Here is a 19,162-nt window from a genome sequence, read left to right as displayed (position 1 = left end):
CTGTATACTAAATTTGGGGGACACAGCACCACAAAACCTAATGCATACTAAATATGGGGGACACAGCCCCCAAACCTTACTGTATACTAAATATGTGGGACACAGCACCCCCAAAACATACTGAATGCTAAATATGGGGAGCACAACACCCTAAAACATACTGTATGCTAAATATAGGGAGCACAGCACCCCCAAACTTACATTATACTAAATATGGGAAGCACAGCATCCCAATTATAAATATGGGGAGCAGAGACCCCTAAACATACTGCATAATAAATATGGGAATGCAGATACACCCCCAACATACTGCATTATAAATATGGGGGAGGAAAGACCCCCCTCCCAAACATACTACTTAATAAATATAGGGAGCAGAGATACCCCCTAACTGACTATTACATATTGGAGAGCAGAGACCCTCCAACATCCTGCATATTAAATATGGGGCAGCAGAGACCCTCCAACATACTGCATATTAAATATGAGGGAGCAGAGACACCCCCAGACATGCTGCATATTATATATGGGAGAGCAGAGACAACCCCCAACATGCTGCATATTAATTATGAGGGAGCAGAGACCCCCCAACATAGTGCGTATTTAATACAGGGGAGCAGAGACCCCATGCATACTGCTTATTAAATAGTAATATAAAGTTTAGCAGCTGGAGAGATTTTGTTTATTGTTTCACAAGTAGCAGTTCAGAATACGCACAACCTTTGTGTAATGTTTGTGTTTTATATACTTAATTTGTATTAAGCAATTTATATTTCATTGAATCTAAATTAAAGAAACTAAAATCCAAATATGTCCCAATCCATAGTGACCCAAACTACTAAAATATATTCCTTGAATGAGCCCAGAATTGTCACCAAGAAGTTTGGAAACTGTAAGAACTATTTCCCAAATATGCCCAGTGGCTACTGCGTTCAATAGAAATACTGATGTCATCACATAGCAATTACTTTTATTATTATTAATTTGTATTTTAAATGGGCAAATTATTCAGGCAAAGTTCTGCAATAGAAGCTCACCCCAGGCACCAAAATAAAAGCACAGGTAAGTGATGCAAAGCAAAACTCTTGCCTTTGGGGAAAATGGATGGGGTATCTGATAGACTTAAACTCAAGGCAAAAAGTGTGTATGTGGGAGAAAAAAGGTTTCAGTGCTTGCTCGGTAGACCGTACTCACCAAGCTCTGTGTGCTGTTCCTTTAACTACATTTTGTATAGATTTTGGTCTATACTGCAGTACCACTTCTTAGAAATGCATATTCTGGATACTCCCCCAATTCCCATTTCTTTCCGTGTAGATTCCATCTGGGCTGAGCATCTCACCCATCCATCATGGGTGTCCCTTTTAGGATGAGTACTCTTCTGTAGGTTTTGAGGAAACACATATGTTCTCCATGCTTGAAATTGTCTCATTGAGTAACCAGACCTTACGCATTTTAACTGGGAGTCTCCAGAACGTGCAAACTGGGTACAAAAATGCAGAACCTCTGGAAGACACTCAAAGAATTTCCATTCATGATGATTACCAGTTATTACAAAGACTTGAGATAAGATGATAACAGAATTGTACTATGTGGTCCAAAATAGCCAAATAGAGCTGTTGAATTTTTCCAATTTTGCCAATTTGGACTACATTTATTTGGTTATTGATTTGCCTTTGTTTAAAGCCCTGGTGAGGTTTTTTGTTAACTCACTGTTTCTAGTACTTGAATGTAGGTGAATCTGGAAATTGTATGTGTATGATATGAAACCGTTACAACTTACAAGAGCAGTGAAAGATAATGGTGAGACGAGGCACAGGGTTAGATAAGGAGACACTGCGTCGGGTGACAGCGCACTCGCTGTACTGTAAAGAAACAGTCCAGATTCAGGAAGGAGAATTTATTATTCTGATTTACATTCAATGGTAGACAAAAGTACAAATAAATAGGTACATCTCTGTTTCACGTCCCTGGGTAAGTCGTAACCATTAAACTGCTTGGTTTGAATGTAAAAAATGCACAACGGTTATGGCTTCTCAGCAAAAGGAGTTGACCAATGCCAAAGTCTCTTTTGCAGTTCATGTCATGGCGGACTATACAGTAGGGCACAAAGTGCATGGAACATGGTGTCATGGCAGTAATGACTAACATTTTGCAATTCAGATCTTGGCGCACGGTGTTGTTTTTTCTGCTTGGCCAGCCATATGGCAAAGGTCAGTCATCACGGACGTAATAGGTGGGGTCAAATCAGAGTGTACTTTATATATCAGACTGCTTCAAGAGCGTGCTATAACATTCAAACACAGTCCATCTGCGCTCACATTTAAGGACGACGTGCAGCCAAAACCATCGGGTGTGTAAACTCTAACCCACATGAACAAGGAAGACAATCCCCGTTCTATTTACCTAAAGAACTCTCTAATTTACAACTGAAACCTGTCACATTTAGAAGATTTTCCACCCAGCAAATAAAGCTAGCTATTAAACTCATTTCATTTTATAGATATTTAAAATGTTCTGTTTATATATGTACATATATGGTTATAATTTTACTGTGATGCTGCAGCTGCTTTATCTGAAAAGTCACAGACAGGGCATTTCATGCAAAGTAGCCTATTTCCCATGATTCCCAATTCATTTCCTCCACAAACATCTTGCTTAAGTTGGAACAACTTGCAGGAATCGTGGGAAATATAATTATGACTGGCATAAACAACAGGAAAATGTGAAAATTAAGGATGAAAAAGAAGGCATTATCTGTGCTGAAGGCCGAGGTATGATATTTTTATACACCTTCTGCTTGCTATATGACAAAGGGTTATGCAACACTACAGCTTACTGAGATGAATACACTTTCAAATATCATTCTTCACTTACTCTTCTTTATCTAGTTTTTTGAAATGATTTAATGCATGTCTATCTTTGCAGACATACTATTCAGATATATGAGGGATGGGGTGGTTGAAAAGTTTTAAAAGTAAAATCTTTAAAGGGGGACAGTCACTTCCCTGGGAATTTCACAGTTGAATAAAACACTGTACGTTGCCTAGAACCGGTGTTAATTCTCATTTGATACGGTTTTCTTTTAAATATGTAATTATAGATGAGCAATTTACAATCATAATCCGGTTCAGTTCTAGCACACCCAGGGCACTCACTGTACTGGGGAGAAATACAAGCATTGTTATTCTGACTTTTTTTGCTCTCTATTCTGACTGCCAGGTGCCAAGGGCAGAACCTATAACAATGATTGGCAGGGAGCAAAGAGGGAAATGTAATAAATATATTGGGAAAACAAACCACAGAACGTCCTGGGAAGTGACAGGTCTCCTTTAACGTTGAGGGAAAAATATAAATGTAACAGTTCGTCTTTAATGATAAATGTTCACCAGGTGACTTACTGCAGTCATGATAGCTCAGAGTTAACCTCCACTACGTAGCGTGCAGCAGCTGGATAATGATACTGGGTGGCAAAGCAACCAATATTGCTTGAAGTTTTACTGAAAACGTTATGTAAACTCGAGAGGACTTCAGAGTGAATCCAGGCTTAGCTGTGATGTGACTGTGATGGTCACATTCAAACATCAGGAAATTTTAAGCAATAAAACACATTTACTAATAACACGTTAAAACAAAACAAAACAAAAACAAAAAAAACACATTAATGTACAGCTATGTAAAATTACAAACACCATAAAACAGATTAAAGAGTGATCAGTGCAGAGTGCAGGGAATCAGAATTGCCACATTCATCTTCTTTTGTTGGACGTGAAAAAACTACCTGCGGGAAGTCCATGAAAAGTGCTGGCCAGAAGTATGTACATTCATATGCTGCAGAAGGGAAATCAACTGACCAATCAAAGCAATTTCTTCAGGAGTCCTCTTGGATTAATGAATTTACTTCATTCATGCAGCAACTGAATACTACCTACTACAGGGCATCACTCTTTAGGTGCAGCCCACCAGCATGCAGAAGTGATATGGTCTCAAAACATGGTGGATCTGGCAACTCGACAGGGAATTAACTCACAGCGGGTGGACAAAATAATGGAAACACCACAAGAAAAAAGGAGTTTGACTGTAGGGATGCAGCTACGAGGATTAGTTTGATTAAGCTGATTGGCAATTAGGAGTATGTGTCAACAATAAAAAGGAGTCTGACAATGATATGCAAGGTTCATCGAGGCAATAAAAAAGCGTGAGGAATGGTCTCAAAAATGACTGCAGAATAGGCCACGTGTGGATGAACTGCTTCTTTAAATAGGAGCCATGGTCAATTCTCACTAATGACATCTCACAGGATAGCTGCCAAATGACATCAAAGTGTAGTCTCAAAAAATATCCAAGAATTGAAAAAGCACCTCTCTGACTCACTCTCATCAAAAACAGTATGCAGCTTTTTTTCCCCAAAGGTGGCGATTATGGCATCACTGTCATTTGGACACCAAAGGTTCCACTCACAAACACTCATAACTTAGTGTGGAGATATTAAAATGTGTACCCCAGCGCAATGGGAAAAATAATATGGTCTGATAGGGCATTTCCATCATAATTTCAACATCCAGACCAGTGTCTGCAGACGGTCAAAAGATAACTTTAACCTATAACACCAGGTCCGATGATTGTTCTGCATGGTTAAAGAACGGAAAACACATACTCTATGGTGCAATAACTGTTCCATTACAATGTGCTTATATCCCAGAATGATATGACCCCATAAACAAAGCTTAAGAAATGCATGCTAAATAAACTCAGGAGTGCTTTCATGAATACTGCTAAGAATGAGCCCAAACACTTTCCTCAGTTTCCCAAATTGTCAGATCTAAGCATTGATGAACCGTTACAGGGAATTCTGTTACTCAGAGGATGCAGTAGATGTCAACTTCCTTCGACATGTAAAACATGGACGCTTTTCTTCATGCAGATTGCTGCAAAATCCAACTACATAACACTCAGTGTATGAGAGTAGAGCAATAAGGAATAACGTTCTTCTGTGATCCTATCCCATATGTAGGGGGTTTCCATTGTTTTGTCCACACCCTGTATTGTTCTGGACATGTATGTCCATACACACGGCCAGAGGCTCATGACAAGGTGCGAGTTTCCGCTCTTTTGTTTAAACTACTTGCTAACCGTGTTATTTTAAAAGCTCTTTCTTACCTATTTCCACATTAGTGAGTATGGAAATCCATCCACACTGTTATACAAAGCTATTAATGTCACAGTATAGGCTGAGTGCACATTTTCTTTAGACCCCTGTGTAGCATTGTCCTTCATGCGGGACAGAACTCCATCTCCATGGCTTGTGTTCTGACCTGATGAACAGGACTTCTTTCTCCTCTGCTATGTGCAGTTTATTTTACAATGTATGTTTTCAAACAATATGGAGTCCAAGCAGGGAGATACTTCCTGTGATTATTTGGGAACCAGGCCCCTGGACTGAGGGAAAAGCGAAGATCCAGCAGAGCTTGCAGCAGAAGCAGACCGTCTGCCAGTTTTAGGTCTGCAAGAAAATACATAATCATTGAGATCAGATTAAATGGGTTATATATTTATTTTGTATTAACACTGTATATATTACACATGCACACACAAGCATACATCATTTTACATATATAGGTGTAGGAGTGAAAAAAGGAAAATAATTGCAGTCACCCTAAACTGTATGTAAAGTACATGTTATGTACAATCTTATACTCTGTATTACATCCTGAAAAAATTTTCTCAGTTTGTTATAAAATGTCTGCTTTTAGACAAAAAAAAATATTTTTTTTTATTAAATTAGTAATAAAGGGTAGGTAGCTTAGAAGGTTTTAATGATAACGCAGAGTCTTCCCAATACTGTGGTGGAGGAGGTAAACCCACTGGTGGTGGAGGTGGGACCGCTGATGGTGGGTCCGCTCTTGGTGGAGGTGGGTCCGCTCTTGGTGGAGGTGGGTCAGCTCTTGGTGGAGGTGGGTCAGCTCTTGGTGGAGGTGGGTCAGCTCTTGGTGGAGGTGGGTCAGCTCTTGGTGGAGGTGGGTCCGCTGGGTCCACTCTTGGTGGAGGTGGGTCCGCTGTTGGTAGGTTTGTTCTTGGTGAAGGTCGGTCCGCTCTTGGTGGAGGTCGGTCCACGTTTGGTTGGAGGTCGGTCCGCGCTTGGTGGGTTCGTTGGCAGTGGAGTTGGGTCAGCTGGCGATAGAGGTGATCTCACTGGCGGTAGAGGTGAGCTCACTGGCGGTAGAGGTGAGCTCACTGGCGGTAGAGATGAGGCTGTACAAGGGGTGCCAATTAGCACACTTCCTCCTGTAACCTCTCTTAGTGAGGGGTGGAGTTAAAGCTACAGAGATTATTCACTGTAGTTATAAAGAATAGAGCTCTGAGAAAAAAAAAAAAAAAACTACACAAAATCACAAGATGACACAGTATTTATTATTGTTCTACGCAAATCCGCTGGTGGTAGAGGTGAGCATGCTCTCTAGTGGTGGTGTGCCCGCTGGTGGTAGAGGTATGCTCGCTGGTGGTAGAGGTGAGCCCGCTGGTGGTAGAGTTGAGCCCTCTTTTGGTGGAGGTGAGCCCGCTGGTGGTAGAGGTATGCCCTCTTTTGGTAGAAGTGAGCTCGCTGGTGGTAGAGGTGAGCTCGCTGGTGGTAGAGGTGAGCTCGCTGGTGGTAGAGGTGAGCTCGCTGGTGGTAGAGGTGAGCTCGCTGGTGGTAGAGGTGAGGCTGTACAAGGGATGCCTGCCTAGTTTGCACACTTTCTCCTGTGAACTCCCTGAGTAAGGGGTGGAGTTAAAGCTACACAGATTATTAACTGCAGTTGGAAAAAACTGAGCTCTGAGACAAAAATGAATACATAAACAAAAAAAACAAAAACACTCTTTATAATTGTTCTACCAAAATGCCTGCCTAATGCATGCCACAGGGGGTGAAGGGTGGTGATTACATTTATCCTTTCCTTTATTTGCATGTGGCAACTTTCACATACCTTGCTTTTGTTCTTTTACTGGCTGTACTCTCAAATGATGACGCATCCACTTGGATATCTTCTTCGTCCTGTAAAGCAGCGTCTAAAGCAGCCTGAACTTTAGGAGCAACTGCTGGGCCTTCATAATCCCTTGTTGTGCGGCTCGGCATATCCAGCTCCAGTAGTAAAATATTTTCTGCCTATAAAAAACAAAAAACAAATCAATAACAGGTGTGTGTCTTCACCCATTATATTATTGATCCAACGTCCACAGCCATCGCTTACCCGGTACCTTGCATCAGGTTTCATCATCATACTCATCTTAGCATGCTGACTCAAGGGTCTCTTATAGCCCACTGCGGAGACAGGACGTCTCATCATCTGCTGGTTACTGCAGAGACCCAGAAAATGATAGGTCACCAAACATGCAGAGGAAGAAATCTATATCCTTAACATTTAATGATTTGAAAGTGCAAATTAGAGACACATACTACCAGTGACAAATTGTAGATAGACAGCATGCAGTACACACACACACGCCACCATGGACACTCACTCCAGCCTGGTGATTGGGTGAAATTTCCACTGATCCTCCTCTTCATCAAAATATCCCCTGTTCAGCATTTTGTTTTTCTCCTCCAGAGGTAGAAAATTCTCAATAATTAGATGCCTGCGTTGAAAGAAAATTTAGAAAAGAAAGTATGTTCAGAAAGTCACTGTAACAAGGTGGTCAGCAGACGAATCAATAATAAAAATCTACAACAAGAAGGCTGTTCACACAGAGTTTTGGTATTTAATCCTAGCTAAGTTATATTATTAGGATTTCAGCCTGGTGATGCCACTTTGTTTTTGACATTTTCAGTCTCTTGCCTACGTCTTACCTGGTTTTTACACCGTTGGGCACCAAGCATTGGCACACATGGTAAATCTTTCAAGCATACCTACTTCCTTGCCAACCTGTCTTCCTGGTCTAAAAATCAAGTTGCTATGGCAACAGAAGTCACCAGAGTATTTTCGCCCGGAGAGGATCTTTGTCAAAGAAGTACCAAGCATTTTCCCAGTCAAATCTAATCATTAGGGGGTTGGTTTTTACCATGATTACTTACATATTCATTATTCAGTCGCCATTTTTTTTTAATATAAAGCAGAAACTGTAAAAATCTTGTAGTATTAAAGCTTGTTTCTAAGCTGAATTGTTCTTATATGCATAAATCAGTGTCCACACAACAAGTTGGCGTGACCTATAACAAGTGATTCATATTAATACTGACCCACCCTACGATCGCTCAAAGGATTACTGCATGTTGTGCAAATATTTTACTTGCCTGATATTTTTAAGCACATTTTGCATGTGCATATGTGTGTGTGTATATATATATATATATATAAGCAGCTGTTTCCCAAATACAATCTCTTCTAAAACAGTCAGTTAAAACCTATATATATATATATATATATATATATATATATATATATATATATATATATAGAGGTTTTAACTGACTGTTTTAGAAGAGATTGTATTTGGGAAACAGCTGCTTAAAGTAATTTATTGATTATTTATTCATTTTTCTTTATTGTTAGCCTAGTAAAACTTATGTTACACAGACCTCTGGGCCTCAGCTGGCACAAAACCCTATACTGTCATTCCTTGAGATCCTCATACAGCTGAGTGAGATTTTAGGCCAGTTTATGACATCACAGTGTTATACTACATTTTATCAAACCTATCAAGACATAGCCTTCACTAGAGTGGGCACCCTCTGCTGCTCCCTTGTGATCAGGAATTGGGGTAGAAAATGCCAGGGGGCATTGAAATTATAGCACCTGCATTTGCTTTTTTCATGACTTACACAGCACATCATTATTGGATCCGACACAGGAACAAACATTCTGATAGCAACAAGTCAACTGTCCTCATCCAATATGCCAGTTTCCTATCCGAAAACACAGGCTATATTTTTGATTTTGCTTTCTTCTCAGGATATCGATTTGTTTTTCCAAAGTCAGTTTAAACTTTTCTTCTAGGCTAGTCTTTCTTTATGCTACTCAAACTCCATCAGGAATGTATCAAACGTGTTAAATAACCCAGTCATTATCGGGAACACATTGTGAGTCTGTACTCACCTGGGAACCAGTGGTGTTAGTTGTGCACACAAGGTAAGTGCTCCAGCACTACAGAATATAGACAGAAACCTAAGAAAGTAGACCATGCTCTGACAAACCCTGTCTAGTGAGCAAGGCACAAATCCTGGGGTCTCTGAATCACCATGTTCCCAGACACATCAATAAAGCAAGCTACAAGGATTTAAACACATGCTGAATGAGCATCAAAACAGAAAGACTGCAAAATGTTCTAGGAACCTGGCACAGAAAAGGAAGTAACCTATAAGCTACTAACACATTATACGTCTACAGACAAAGTATCTGTCAACATGGTTCTATGTTCTAGGGACCTTTGTTCTATGTTGCTGAATTCATAGCTCTGTCTTCTAAGTTCCAGCATTCACATACCTCTCTTTGTTCTATGTTGCCACATTCACACACCTCGCTCTCTTTGTTCCATGTTCCCACATTCACACACCTCGCTCTCTTTGTTCTATGTTGCCACATTCACACACCTCGCTCTCTTTGTTCTATGTTGCCACATTCACACACCTCGCTCTCTTTGTTCTATGTTGCCACATTCACACACCTCGCTCTCTTTGTTCCATGTTCCCACAGTTACTCATATCCTTATTCCCCTGTTCCTCTCTTGGTTCACCCTCTACCTATTCCCTTAATACAAACAACTTTGACTCTCTTTGACCAGTCATGCATGACCTACCTTCCATCCACCAGTCACATCTTTATCACCCATCATCATTTTTCTGATATTCTTTTCTGAGCCTCCTTTCACCGTGCCTTGCTACATCACTTAGGACAAGCTCCACATTCCCAGTTACTTACTTCAGTTTTAGTTCCCTAGTGAGCTCATTCTGTGTCTGTTCCAGCTCTTGTCGTTCCTTAATGTGCTCCTCCTGAATATCGTGGATCTCCGCTTTCACTGCTTGCAACTTGGAAAAGAGCTGGGAAAGAGAAACAATATAAAAAACAGATTTTAGACACTGTCCGCGGCAGAAAGAAGTTTTTTCTAACCCTGACATGGATGAAGAGTCCTCATTGTTTTAAATAATAATTGATGGACCCTGCTATCACTTTAGCAGTTTAATGCTCATTCACATCATTCACTACCTTTTTTAGTTTCTTTGTCTTTATATCGACCTCTTGTTGTTTCGAGCTATAGGTTTCTTTCAGCTCCAAGGTTTCCTCGTCTCGATTCTCCATTTCTTGTTGCATCTCCCTCTCGCGTCGTTTCTAAGGGACAGAGATAAGAAGTTCGTGCCTGCCTGTGTGGGTTTGCATCATTTTCTACGTTAATGCGTTTTAAACAACGTATCAGACTTGCCTGTTCTGCAATTTCCTGACGTTTCTGCTCAAGAATCTTCTGCTGTTCGTTTGTGTGGTCTACAATGTTCTTTCCTCCCACAAGAAGTTTGCTTTCCATTGCCTGGAAAAACAGGACCACTCTAAATTTTACCACAGTGTCACCAGTAACTCAACAAACCAAACTACGGGGCAATCAAGTTGGGCACAACTAACCAGGGTATGCATTACATGTACCCACCTCTAAGTATTACTGAAAATCTATTCAGAGACTGGGGCAGAAATATGGACAAATGAGGCCTTGATATAATTTAGGTAGAACTGTAGAGGATAGGAAGTGGGTACCTAGCTGTTCACAGTGCAGTTATTTGTTTTATTTACCTTGACTTTTGAGCTCAGCATTTCCATAGCTTCTCTCTCTTTTTTCAGATCCTCCATTTTTCTTTCCTTCTCTTTCAATAACTTTAACTTCTCGTCGGCCACCAAACTGTGATCTTCCACAATGGCCTTCTTCTCAGACTCCAGGCGCTCCTGTTGCTCCCGAAAGTAATCTTTATCATCCACCTCTTCTTCACCTTCAAAAGAGTCTCCATCTTCATCATCTTCCCCTCCAAGATCTCCTCTTCTTTTCCCTCTCTTTCGCCTTTTACCAACCACCCTTTTTTCCAGCTGTGCCTTTAGTCGTGCAATCTCTTCTTGAAATTCCCGAAGTAAAGCATCTTTAGGATCTTCATTAACTCTTGGTTTGTTCTTGATATTTTTGGCACGGTTAGAGTAGCGCAAAGTTGTCAGTGTCTCTTCCACGTTGTAGGAAGCTGGACCTATATTAGCCACCATGACAGTCTTAGCATTGCCTCCGAGAGAATCTTGTAGTAGTCTGGTGAGTTTGGAATCCCTGTATGGTATGTGCGTGCTTCTCCCATCAACAAGGGCAGAGATAACATTTCCCAAGGCAGAAAGGGAGAGGTTAATTTTTGTGGCCTCTTTCAGTCTTTCTCCCTGAGCTCCGGTCTTTGCTTGCCGTTCACTTCCTGCCAAATCCACCAAATTTAGCTTTCCCACGCGGATGTGGTTCTCACCATCTAAACCAAGCTCACTGCACTCAACGGTGATCATGAAAATGGCGTGAGAGCGTGAGCTATGCTCATTCATGTTGGTGGCTCCAACAGAACGGTTCTGGTTGCCCACATTCATGACATGTTCTATCTCCTTCACGCTCTTCGTGACAAAGGATGAAAGGTCTTTGACGTACACACCGGTGTCTGGTCTTTCTTTAAGCTCCAAGCGCTTGCTTTGATCCTTAGAGAGTAGATCTCGGATTTCTTCCTGATAGATCTCCAGGTAAGAGGCCCTCACAAGATACTGTTGGTTCTGAGATCTTGAAATGTGAGTGAATATGTGCTCAAACGAGTTGGGAATGACCCCTCTCTTTTCTGGATCACCACGCAACCCTTCCATTGTGAATGTCTTTCCTGTACCTGTCTGCCCATAGGCGAAGATTGTTCCATTGAAACCAAGAAGGACCGAATCTACTAAAGGCCGGAACGTCTCATCGTATAATTCCACCTGCTTGGAGTTGGAGTCGTACACTGCATCGAAGGTGAAGGTTTTAGGCAGCTCGTTAGCAGATCCTTTGTTAATTTTTACGGATACCTGCCCGAGTTTCACATCCACGTTAACTACCTTTTCAAATCCGGCAGACAATTCCTTGGAGTTCATAGGTCGGCATCGCACCACCACACGCACAGACTCGGAGCTCTTGGGTTTTGACATCCTGAGTCTTTGTAAGAAAATTGGCACTCAGAACAAACTCCAGGCAGGGTTGCCACTTAGAACCCTAGATAAACAAAACAAACAAAAAAGTAAATCAATTTTCATCTAGTTTTCAGGGTTTTTTTTTGCTATCATTCTGTTTAGCATTCAAAACCTAAAAAAAAAAAAAAAAATAGAAAGCTTTTTCTTTTTGTTAAGCTTAGGAAGTTTGAAATATAACTGGTTTTGGTCGTGGTATTGAAAAGACCAGCTTTATACACTGCAAAGAATTTTAGCAATTTACCTCCAGTCTGGAATGTAAGTTTAATATTTTGAACCATTAGTTTGCAGCGTGGTGAAGCGATGTAGAGGTATTGAACAACAGATTGCAAAGGAATACTTAGTATGCGGTCTGTGTACTGTGGAAACTCTCAGCAGCATGTGTCCTGCGCTGAGCGCTCTGCAAGGTCAGTGTGTCACAAAAGTAGGTCACAGGAGAAAATGGAAAGCCAGCGATGAGCTGGGGATGCAGAACAGAGATGAAAATTCCCGCTAATCTTGGCAGAAATAAAATGTGTGTTCAAAATAAATAAACAAAACACTGGGTAAAATACATAAGTGTGTATGATTTCCATTCCACGAATATTGTCGTGACACAAATCTTGAAAGCTCCTAGAACATAACAGAACTGCTAAAAATTTCATAACCCAAGCTCCACTTTAGGGGTATTTTAAATAGCCTCCATAAGTCAGTAATAGGTAGACAACATGTTAGCTGTCATAAGAGAGCTAGCTAAGCATTATGGGAGATGAAGTTCTACAGTATCTGGGGATAAACATTTGGGCCCCCATAGTATATTGTACCTTGATGCTCTTCTGGCTGCCTCCCTTTGACTCAGAGGAAAACATTTATAAGAATCCCTACAATAATATGCAAAGTAGAGCAATCATCATAGAAACTAATACAATGTCCTTGTTAATTCAATGTTTCCACGGTGACTACCTTAAACACTTTGCAACTTTTTTGCTATTAGAACAACTATTAGAAATCTCCTGCATTGCGTCTTGCCACCTCTTAACTTATCTATTATGTCCATTGTTTATAAAAGCACCCTGCACCAACAAACCAGAAAACGGTAAATTGCATTCGGAAGACATTAGATGAAACCTTATTTTCTGGGATCATTAACTCCTGATGAAGTCTATGTTATTGCAGGGAGCGTTTGCCGTGGTCACATAGGTTCCAACATTAGAGAGATTAGGGATTTTGCATTATACAGGGAGGGATCCCATAATAAAGGCCCCATTGGTCTGAATCAGATAACGAGAAGTGGACTGGTTCTGGAGATAGCTCTGGGTTACTGTGGCCAATATTTTTTGCACAAAATTCAGAACTTTGTACGTTTTAACCTTGTGTGGGGTTTTAATTATAATAAATTATACAATTTTGCAACAGTATAACGGTGTTGCCATTTTTCATTTTCTGTATTTTGCAAAAAATGATACGTTATTACTTCCAGACAAATTCACAAAGAAGGTAAGACAAGAACCACGAAAATGCAGTGTCTCGTACATCAAAAATAGAATAAAAATAAGACAAAGCTGTTGGTCCAGTTTGGGTTCGCGAGAAAATTTTGTAATGAAATCCGTTTGAACAGCCTCAGAGAAACAGCATTTCGTTTAATTATGCGTATGCATGGCTATTTCATGCAGTTTCAAAGAACCGAACAAATTACCGAACCACCCGACCTCCCACTGAGGTCGTGTGCAGCTCATTTACCACCCAGACCTTGCGGTTAACCGCAAGATAATTGATGAAAGGCATGGTGGTCCGCGTTCGTTTGACGAACACGTGGCGGTCGCCATTTTAAAGTCGAACGCTCAGCGGTGGAAAGGCATCAATCCTCTGGAACTATTTACGGACACTTATTCAGCCGCACACCGCTGACGCGTACCAAGTCCCCGTTCATACGGCTAATAACTCCTGAACACGTTAACCGCTTTACTGTTCGGGACTTTCCTTCTATACAAGTTAGACTGACCCCAGGTAGCTGCAGTTATGGAACTCTTTTCGGATTCAATCTCCCGAACAACCGGTGAACTAAAACTTTACTTGACGATATTGAGAACTGTGTTCGTGGGATCTGAGCGCTATTCGTCTATATTATGCGCTCAGATCCAAGCTATCTGGGGGTATGTGGAACATGGAGACTACGTTCGGCTAAATATAAATTATGGATTTTAATACTGTTTTGTTAAAATAAAAAAAGGACATGTTTTTCTCTACCTGGAGATAATTAGGTTCTCTTCAACCACTTAAGTTATTATCTCCAGGATAGAGAGGAGGGGTTACACTGTTACTGTGGGTGTGTTTACTAATTGTACTGTACACTGATTGGTGCTGTATATTTTGTCACAGTCTTCCACAAGGTCCCATGTGGGAGTTCCCTTGCTGGGAGACCATCATAAAAGGGCTGAGTTTGGCCATCAATAAAGCAGATCGTTTTACCCCTTCATGAAATCTCGACTCATGTTTGGGGGATTGGGAGCTGTAATCACTACTTTACTCTACTTCAGCTTGGATTTCGGGAGACGCTACAGGGTTCAAGGCTGCACGGATAGCAGGATCCTTTACAATGGTGATGAGGTAAGTGAAGTAGTGATGGTTGGCAAGGTAGAGAGAAGGGCTAAACAGGTACAGCACAGAGTTTTGTGCAAGATGCATATCTAATAACATTTTAACTGGTCAGAGGAACACTTTCATTTCAGTGGTGTGTGCGCGCATATATATATCTACACAGAGAAGAGATTGGGGGCACACCCGAAAGCTGCATTATGCAAGAAAGGTGCTGCCGCAGTGACCAAAATTCATACAGAAAAAACTAGTTACGGCGCACTCAGACTTGTAAAAATTCATAACTAAGAAGGCTACTATGCAACGCCTATCTAAGAGAATAAATATGGGGATTTAGTTCCACCATATGGCCATATGATGTTAAGCCCACCACTGCTTTAAAGTACCCCAATGTCAGTGGGTCCTACGCTAATTACAAAATGTGGGAGACAAATTAAATAGTACTGGTGCTAAACACAAGCTACAGTGTATTGAATTAATCTCTTTGGAAGAGCAAAGTGAGTATACAATAAAGTTATAAAAGCAATTAAAAACAGCGTAACAACTAAACAATTAAAGTGTTGGTGCTTGAATGAGTATACTCACATTTGCAGATAATATCTGTGCTGCATGAAGAAAATAATAAGTGACATGACTATAAAACTCCTGATAGAGGTGGCCACTGGTGTGTGTATACATAGGAGGAGTTTTATAGTCATGTCACTTTTATTATTTTCTTCATGCAGCACAGATATTATCTGCAAATGTGAGTATACTCATTCAAGCACTCTGTCTCCCCATGCCCAGGCCATACCCACAGGCTGTGCCCCTCACTCTCTCCCCATGCCCAGGCCATACCCACAGGCTGTGCCCCTCACGCTCTCTCCCCAGGCCATACCTACAGGCTGTGCCTCTCACTCACTCTTCCCAGGCCATACTCACAGGCCGTGCCCCTCACTCTCTCTCCCCATGCCAATCCCACAGGCTGTGCCCCTCACTCTCTCTCCCCATGCCAATCCCACAGGCTGTGCCCCTCACTCTCTCCCCCAGGCCATACACACAGGCTGTGCCCCTCACTCTCTCCCCCAGGCCATACACACAGGCTGTGCCCCTCACTCTCTCTCCCCAGGCCATACACACAGGCTGTGCCCCTCACTCTCTCTCCCCAGGCCATACACACAGGCTGTGCCCCTCACTCTCTCTCCCCAGGCCATACACACAGGCTGTGCCCCTCACTCACTCTCCCCAGGCCATCCCCACAGGCTGTGCCCCTCACTCTCTCTCTCCCCAGGCCATCCCCACAGGCTGTGCCCCTCACTCTCTCTCTCCCCAGGCCATCCCCACAGGCTGTGCCCCTCACTATCTCTCCCCAGGCCATCCCCACAGGCTGTGTCCCTCTCTCCCCAGGTCATACACACAGGCTGTGCCACTCACTCTCCCCAAGCCATACCCACAGGCTGTGCCCCTCACTCACTCTCCCCAGGCCATACCCACAGGCTGTGCCCCTCTCTCTCTCCAGGCCATACCCACAGGCTGTGCCCCTCACTCACTCTCCCCATGCCATCCACACAGGCTGAACCCCTCACTCTCTCTCCCCAGGCCATACACACAGGCTGTGCCCCTCACTCTCCCCATGCCCAGGCCATACCCACAGGCTGTGCCCCTCACTCTCTCTCCCCAGGCCATACAAACAGGCTGTGCCCCTCACTCTCTCTCTCCCCAGGCCATACCCACAGGCTGTGCCCCTCACTCTCTCTCTCCCCAGGCCATACCCACAGGCTGTGCCCCTCACTCGCTTTCCCCAGGTCATACACACAGGCTGTGCCCCTCACTCTCTCTCCCCAGGCCATACCCACAGGCTGTGCCCCTCACTCTCTCTCCCCATGCCCAGGCCATACCCACAGGCTGTGCCCCTCACTCTCTCTCCCCATGCCCAGGCCATACCCACAGGCTGTGCCCCTCACTCTCTCTCCCCAGGCCATACCCACAGGCTGTGCCCATCACTCTCTCTCCCCAGGCCATACCCACAGGCTGTGCCCCTCACTCTCTCTCCCCAGGCCATACACACAGGCTGTGCCCCCTCACTCTCTCTCCTCAGGCCATACACACAGGCTGTGCCCCCTCACTCTCTCTCCTCAGGCCATACACACAGGCTGTGCCCCTCACTCTCTCTCCCCAGGCCATACCCACAGGCTGTGCCCCGCACTCTCTCTCCCCAGGCCATACCCACAGGCTGTGCCCCTCACTCTCTCTCCCCAGGACATACACACAGGCTGTGCCCCTCACTCTCCCCATGCCCAGGCCATACACTGTGGCTGTGTCTGTGTCTGTCACTCAGGGAGCTGGGCGGCCTCTCTCCCGGCTGACTCACCTCCCAGACCCCGGGGCCCCGGCTGCCCGTCAGTCTGTCCTTCTGTCCCAGCGCCGGATGCCGGCCGACAGACCGACCACCGGCTCTCACTTCCTTAGCAACCAGACTGGCAGCGACGCGCTCACTTCCTTAGCAACGGTCAACTGGCAAGGGTGAACTTCCTTAGCAACCGCGAGGAGGCCACACCCTGGCAACCACCCACTCCCAGCATGCTTAGCCTGTCACAGGCTGGCTGTGCATTATGGGAGTGATATACAGTATCCCCCATGTGAGGGCAGTGTCTGGGGGGCACCCAGGGGGGTTCAGTTTGGGGGGGGGGGGGATGGTAGCTGTCTATGTTCTTCTGATTTTCATTGGGGGTTCAATAATTTTGATTACAGCTGTAACTTTCATAAATTGTCTAAACAATAAAATTTCAACAAAAAGAGATGGTGAATAAAATCAGAGCAAAGCTCAAACTATAAAGGAAGTGGAACACTGTGTGTTTTGGTCATTTCTACAAAAAATCAGCTCCTATTTTATTATGGGTTGCCTTCTGCAAGAATTTTAAATATAAACAAATAATTGCTGCGTAAATAAACGCTAAATTGAATTTCAGTATATTTTGGCTAGTCCAGGCGGGCTGTGACTATAATGGAGTTGGCCACATTTTCGGACACACCAAATCACCCAATATGTCCTCATACCAACTCCCTCTGTGATGGCGAGTGGGCCACTAGCTCATGTTTAACCAATGGAGGAGGCTGATCCATGTGGGCAGGTGGCAGAGATCACATCTATTGACATTGTAAGGGCTGCTGATAAGTGTCTGTCGTGATCACGTCTGCAGTTTATCGATGACCGGAGATGCAGCTGACTTGGAATAATAGGATATTATTATTATTTCATTATTTATATAGCGCCAACAAATTCTGCAGCGCTTTACAATGGGTAGACGAACAGACATGTAGTTGTAACCAGACAAGTTGGACACACAGGAACAGAGGGGTTGAGGGCCCTGCTCAATGAGCTTACATACTAGAGGGAGTGGGGTAAAATGACACAAAAAGGTAAGGATAGTATTAGACTACTGACAGTTTCAGAAGAGGAATCAGTTGGGAGCTATTAACAGTTTAATTGATACGCTTTTATGAAGAAGTGGGTTTTTAACGATTTTTTGAAGGAGTGGAGACTGGGTGAGCATCTAACGGAGGAGGGGAGCGAGTTCCACAGGAACGGTGCAGCCCTCGAGAAATCTTGAAGGCGAGCCACCTCCTGCCACCTCATGGGGTTAAAGGAACAAAGGGGCTTCCTGTGGCATTGCTGCACAGTGAGACGGTGAACTTTCCCACAAAGATGCATTGATTCACTAGACACGCTTCCTAACAAACGAGCGCCAAGTGAAACTCAGGCATGTGACCAAATGCCTCACATAGGAAAGTGTTGAATTCAAAATATTTGAATGTAGTTGCCGTGCATGCGCATCAGTCCCCAATGCGGAGCACTGGATTGAACCATTGGCTGAAGAGGGATGTCGATGATGTGGGAAGCAGAGCAGGAAGCAGCACAAAAGGAGTTTCAGCACAGGTAAAATCTTTTGTTTTGTTGACAGCTGGGAGGTATTGGAAATAATTATGGACCAGGACACTTGTAGACTACAGTACTATAGTGTTGAGAACAGTGGCAGAACTAAAATAGAGATTTTTTTTGGGGGGGGCCCTGCAAGGATGGACAAAAAGGTAGAATCCCATCTGTCGTACAACTCCTACAATGCTTTGCCAGATGGGGATCTATCATTTGCCCGTCCTTGCAGGTGTTTGTATGTAAGCATGTTTTTGTAAGAGCGTGAGGACGTCCAGCGTCAGTTAGGCGACCTAGAGTCCGGTAAATTCCCAAAAGTGCCTCTAGTGGCAGTCTTTAACCCCTTAAGGAACACACTTCTGGAATAAAAGGGAATCATGACATGTCATGTGTCCTTAAGGGGTTAAACATTGCAGTTTCTCAAAATCTGCAATATTTTACATTGCAGGACTAAAGGGGACAGGGATACTGCACCCAGACCACTTCAATGAGCTGACGT

The 19,162-nt window shown here is 43.2% G+C and overlaps 1 protein-coding gene across 2 annotated transcripts; it reads right to left on the bottom strand.

Annotated features, from left to right (window-relative positions):
• Positions 1 to 1,882: 1,882 nt before the first annotated feature.
• Positions 1,883 to 17,222, bottom strand: KIF3B (kinesin family member 3B). Of its 2 annotated transcripts, none has more exons than XM_063459530.1 (9): positions 17,104 to 17,222; positions 10,749 to 12,204; positions 10,390 to 10,491; positions 10,176 to 10,298; positions 9,891 to 10,009; positions 7,498 to 7,611; positions 7,227 to 7,332; positions 6,963 to 7,141; positions 1,883 to 5,500 (listed from the first exon to the last, which is right to left on the bottom strand). In XM_063459530.1, exons 2-9 carry the CDS (start codon positions 12,138 to 12,140, stop codon positions 5,413 to 5,415), a joined length of 2,223 nt encoding a protein of 740 aa, XP_063315600.1. In that variant the 5' UTR covers positions 12,141 to 12,204; positions 17,104 to 17,222; the 3' UTR covers positions 1,883 to 5,412. The 2 variants fall into 2 exon arrangements, with proteins under 2 accessions (XP_063315600.1, XP_063315599.1); XM_063459529.1 differs by lacking the exon at positions 1,883 to 5,500 and adding an exon at positions 6,433 to 6,749.
• Between the last annotated feature and the right edge of the window lie 1,940 nt (positions 17,223 to 19,162).

The sequence above is a fragment of the Pelobates fuscus genome, chromosome 6 (assembly GCF_036172605.1).
Source record: "Pelobates fuscus isolate aPelFus1 chromosome 6, aPelFus1.pri, whole genome shotgun sequence".
Lineage (NCBI taxonomy): Eukaryota > Metazoa > Chordata > Amphibia > Anura > Pelobatidae > Pelobates > Pelobates fuscus.
This window is presented reverse-complemented; position numbering and strand designations above follow the sequence as displayed.

Bases quoted from the DNA above. Each gene is read 5' to 3' on its own strand.
- KIF3B (XM_063459529.1), bottom strand. From the start codon at position 12,140: ATGTCAAAACCCAAGAGCTCCGAGTCTGTGCGTGTGGTGGTGCGATGC. The intron at 10,010-10,175 runs GTAGTGAATGAT...TCTCTTTCCCAG, and splicing joins AGACAAAGAAACTAAAAAAG to CTCTTTTCCAAGTTGCAAGC. The intron at 6,750-6,962 runs GTATGTGAAAGT...CCCCTTACTCAG, and splicing joins AGTAAAAGAACAAAAGCAAG to GGAGTTCACAGGAGAAAGTG.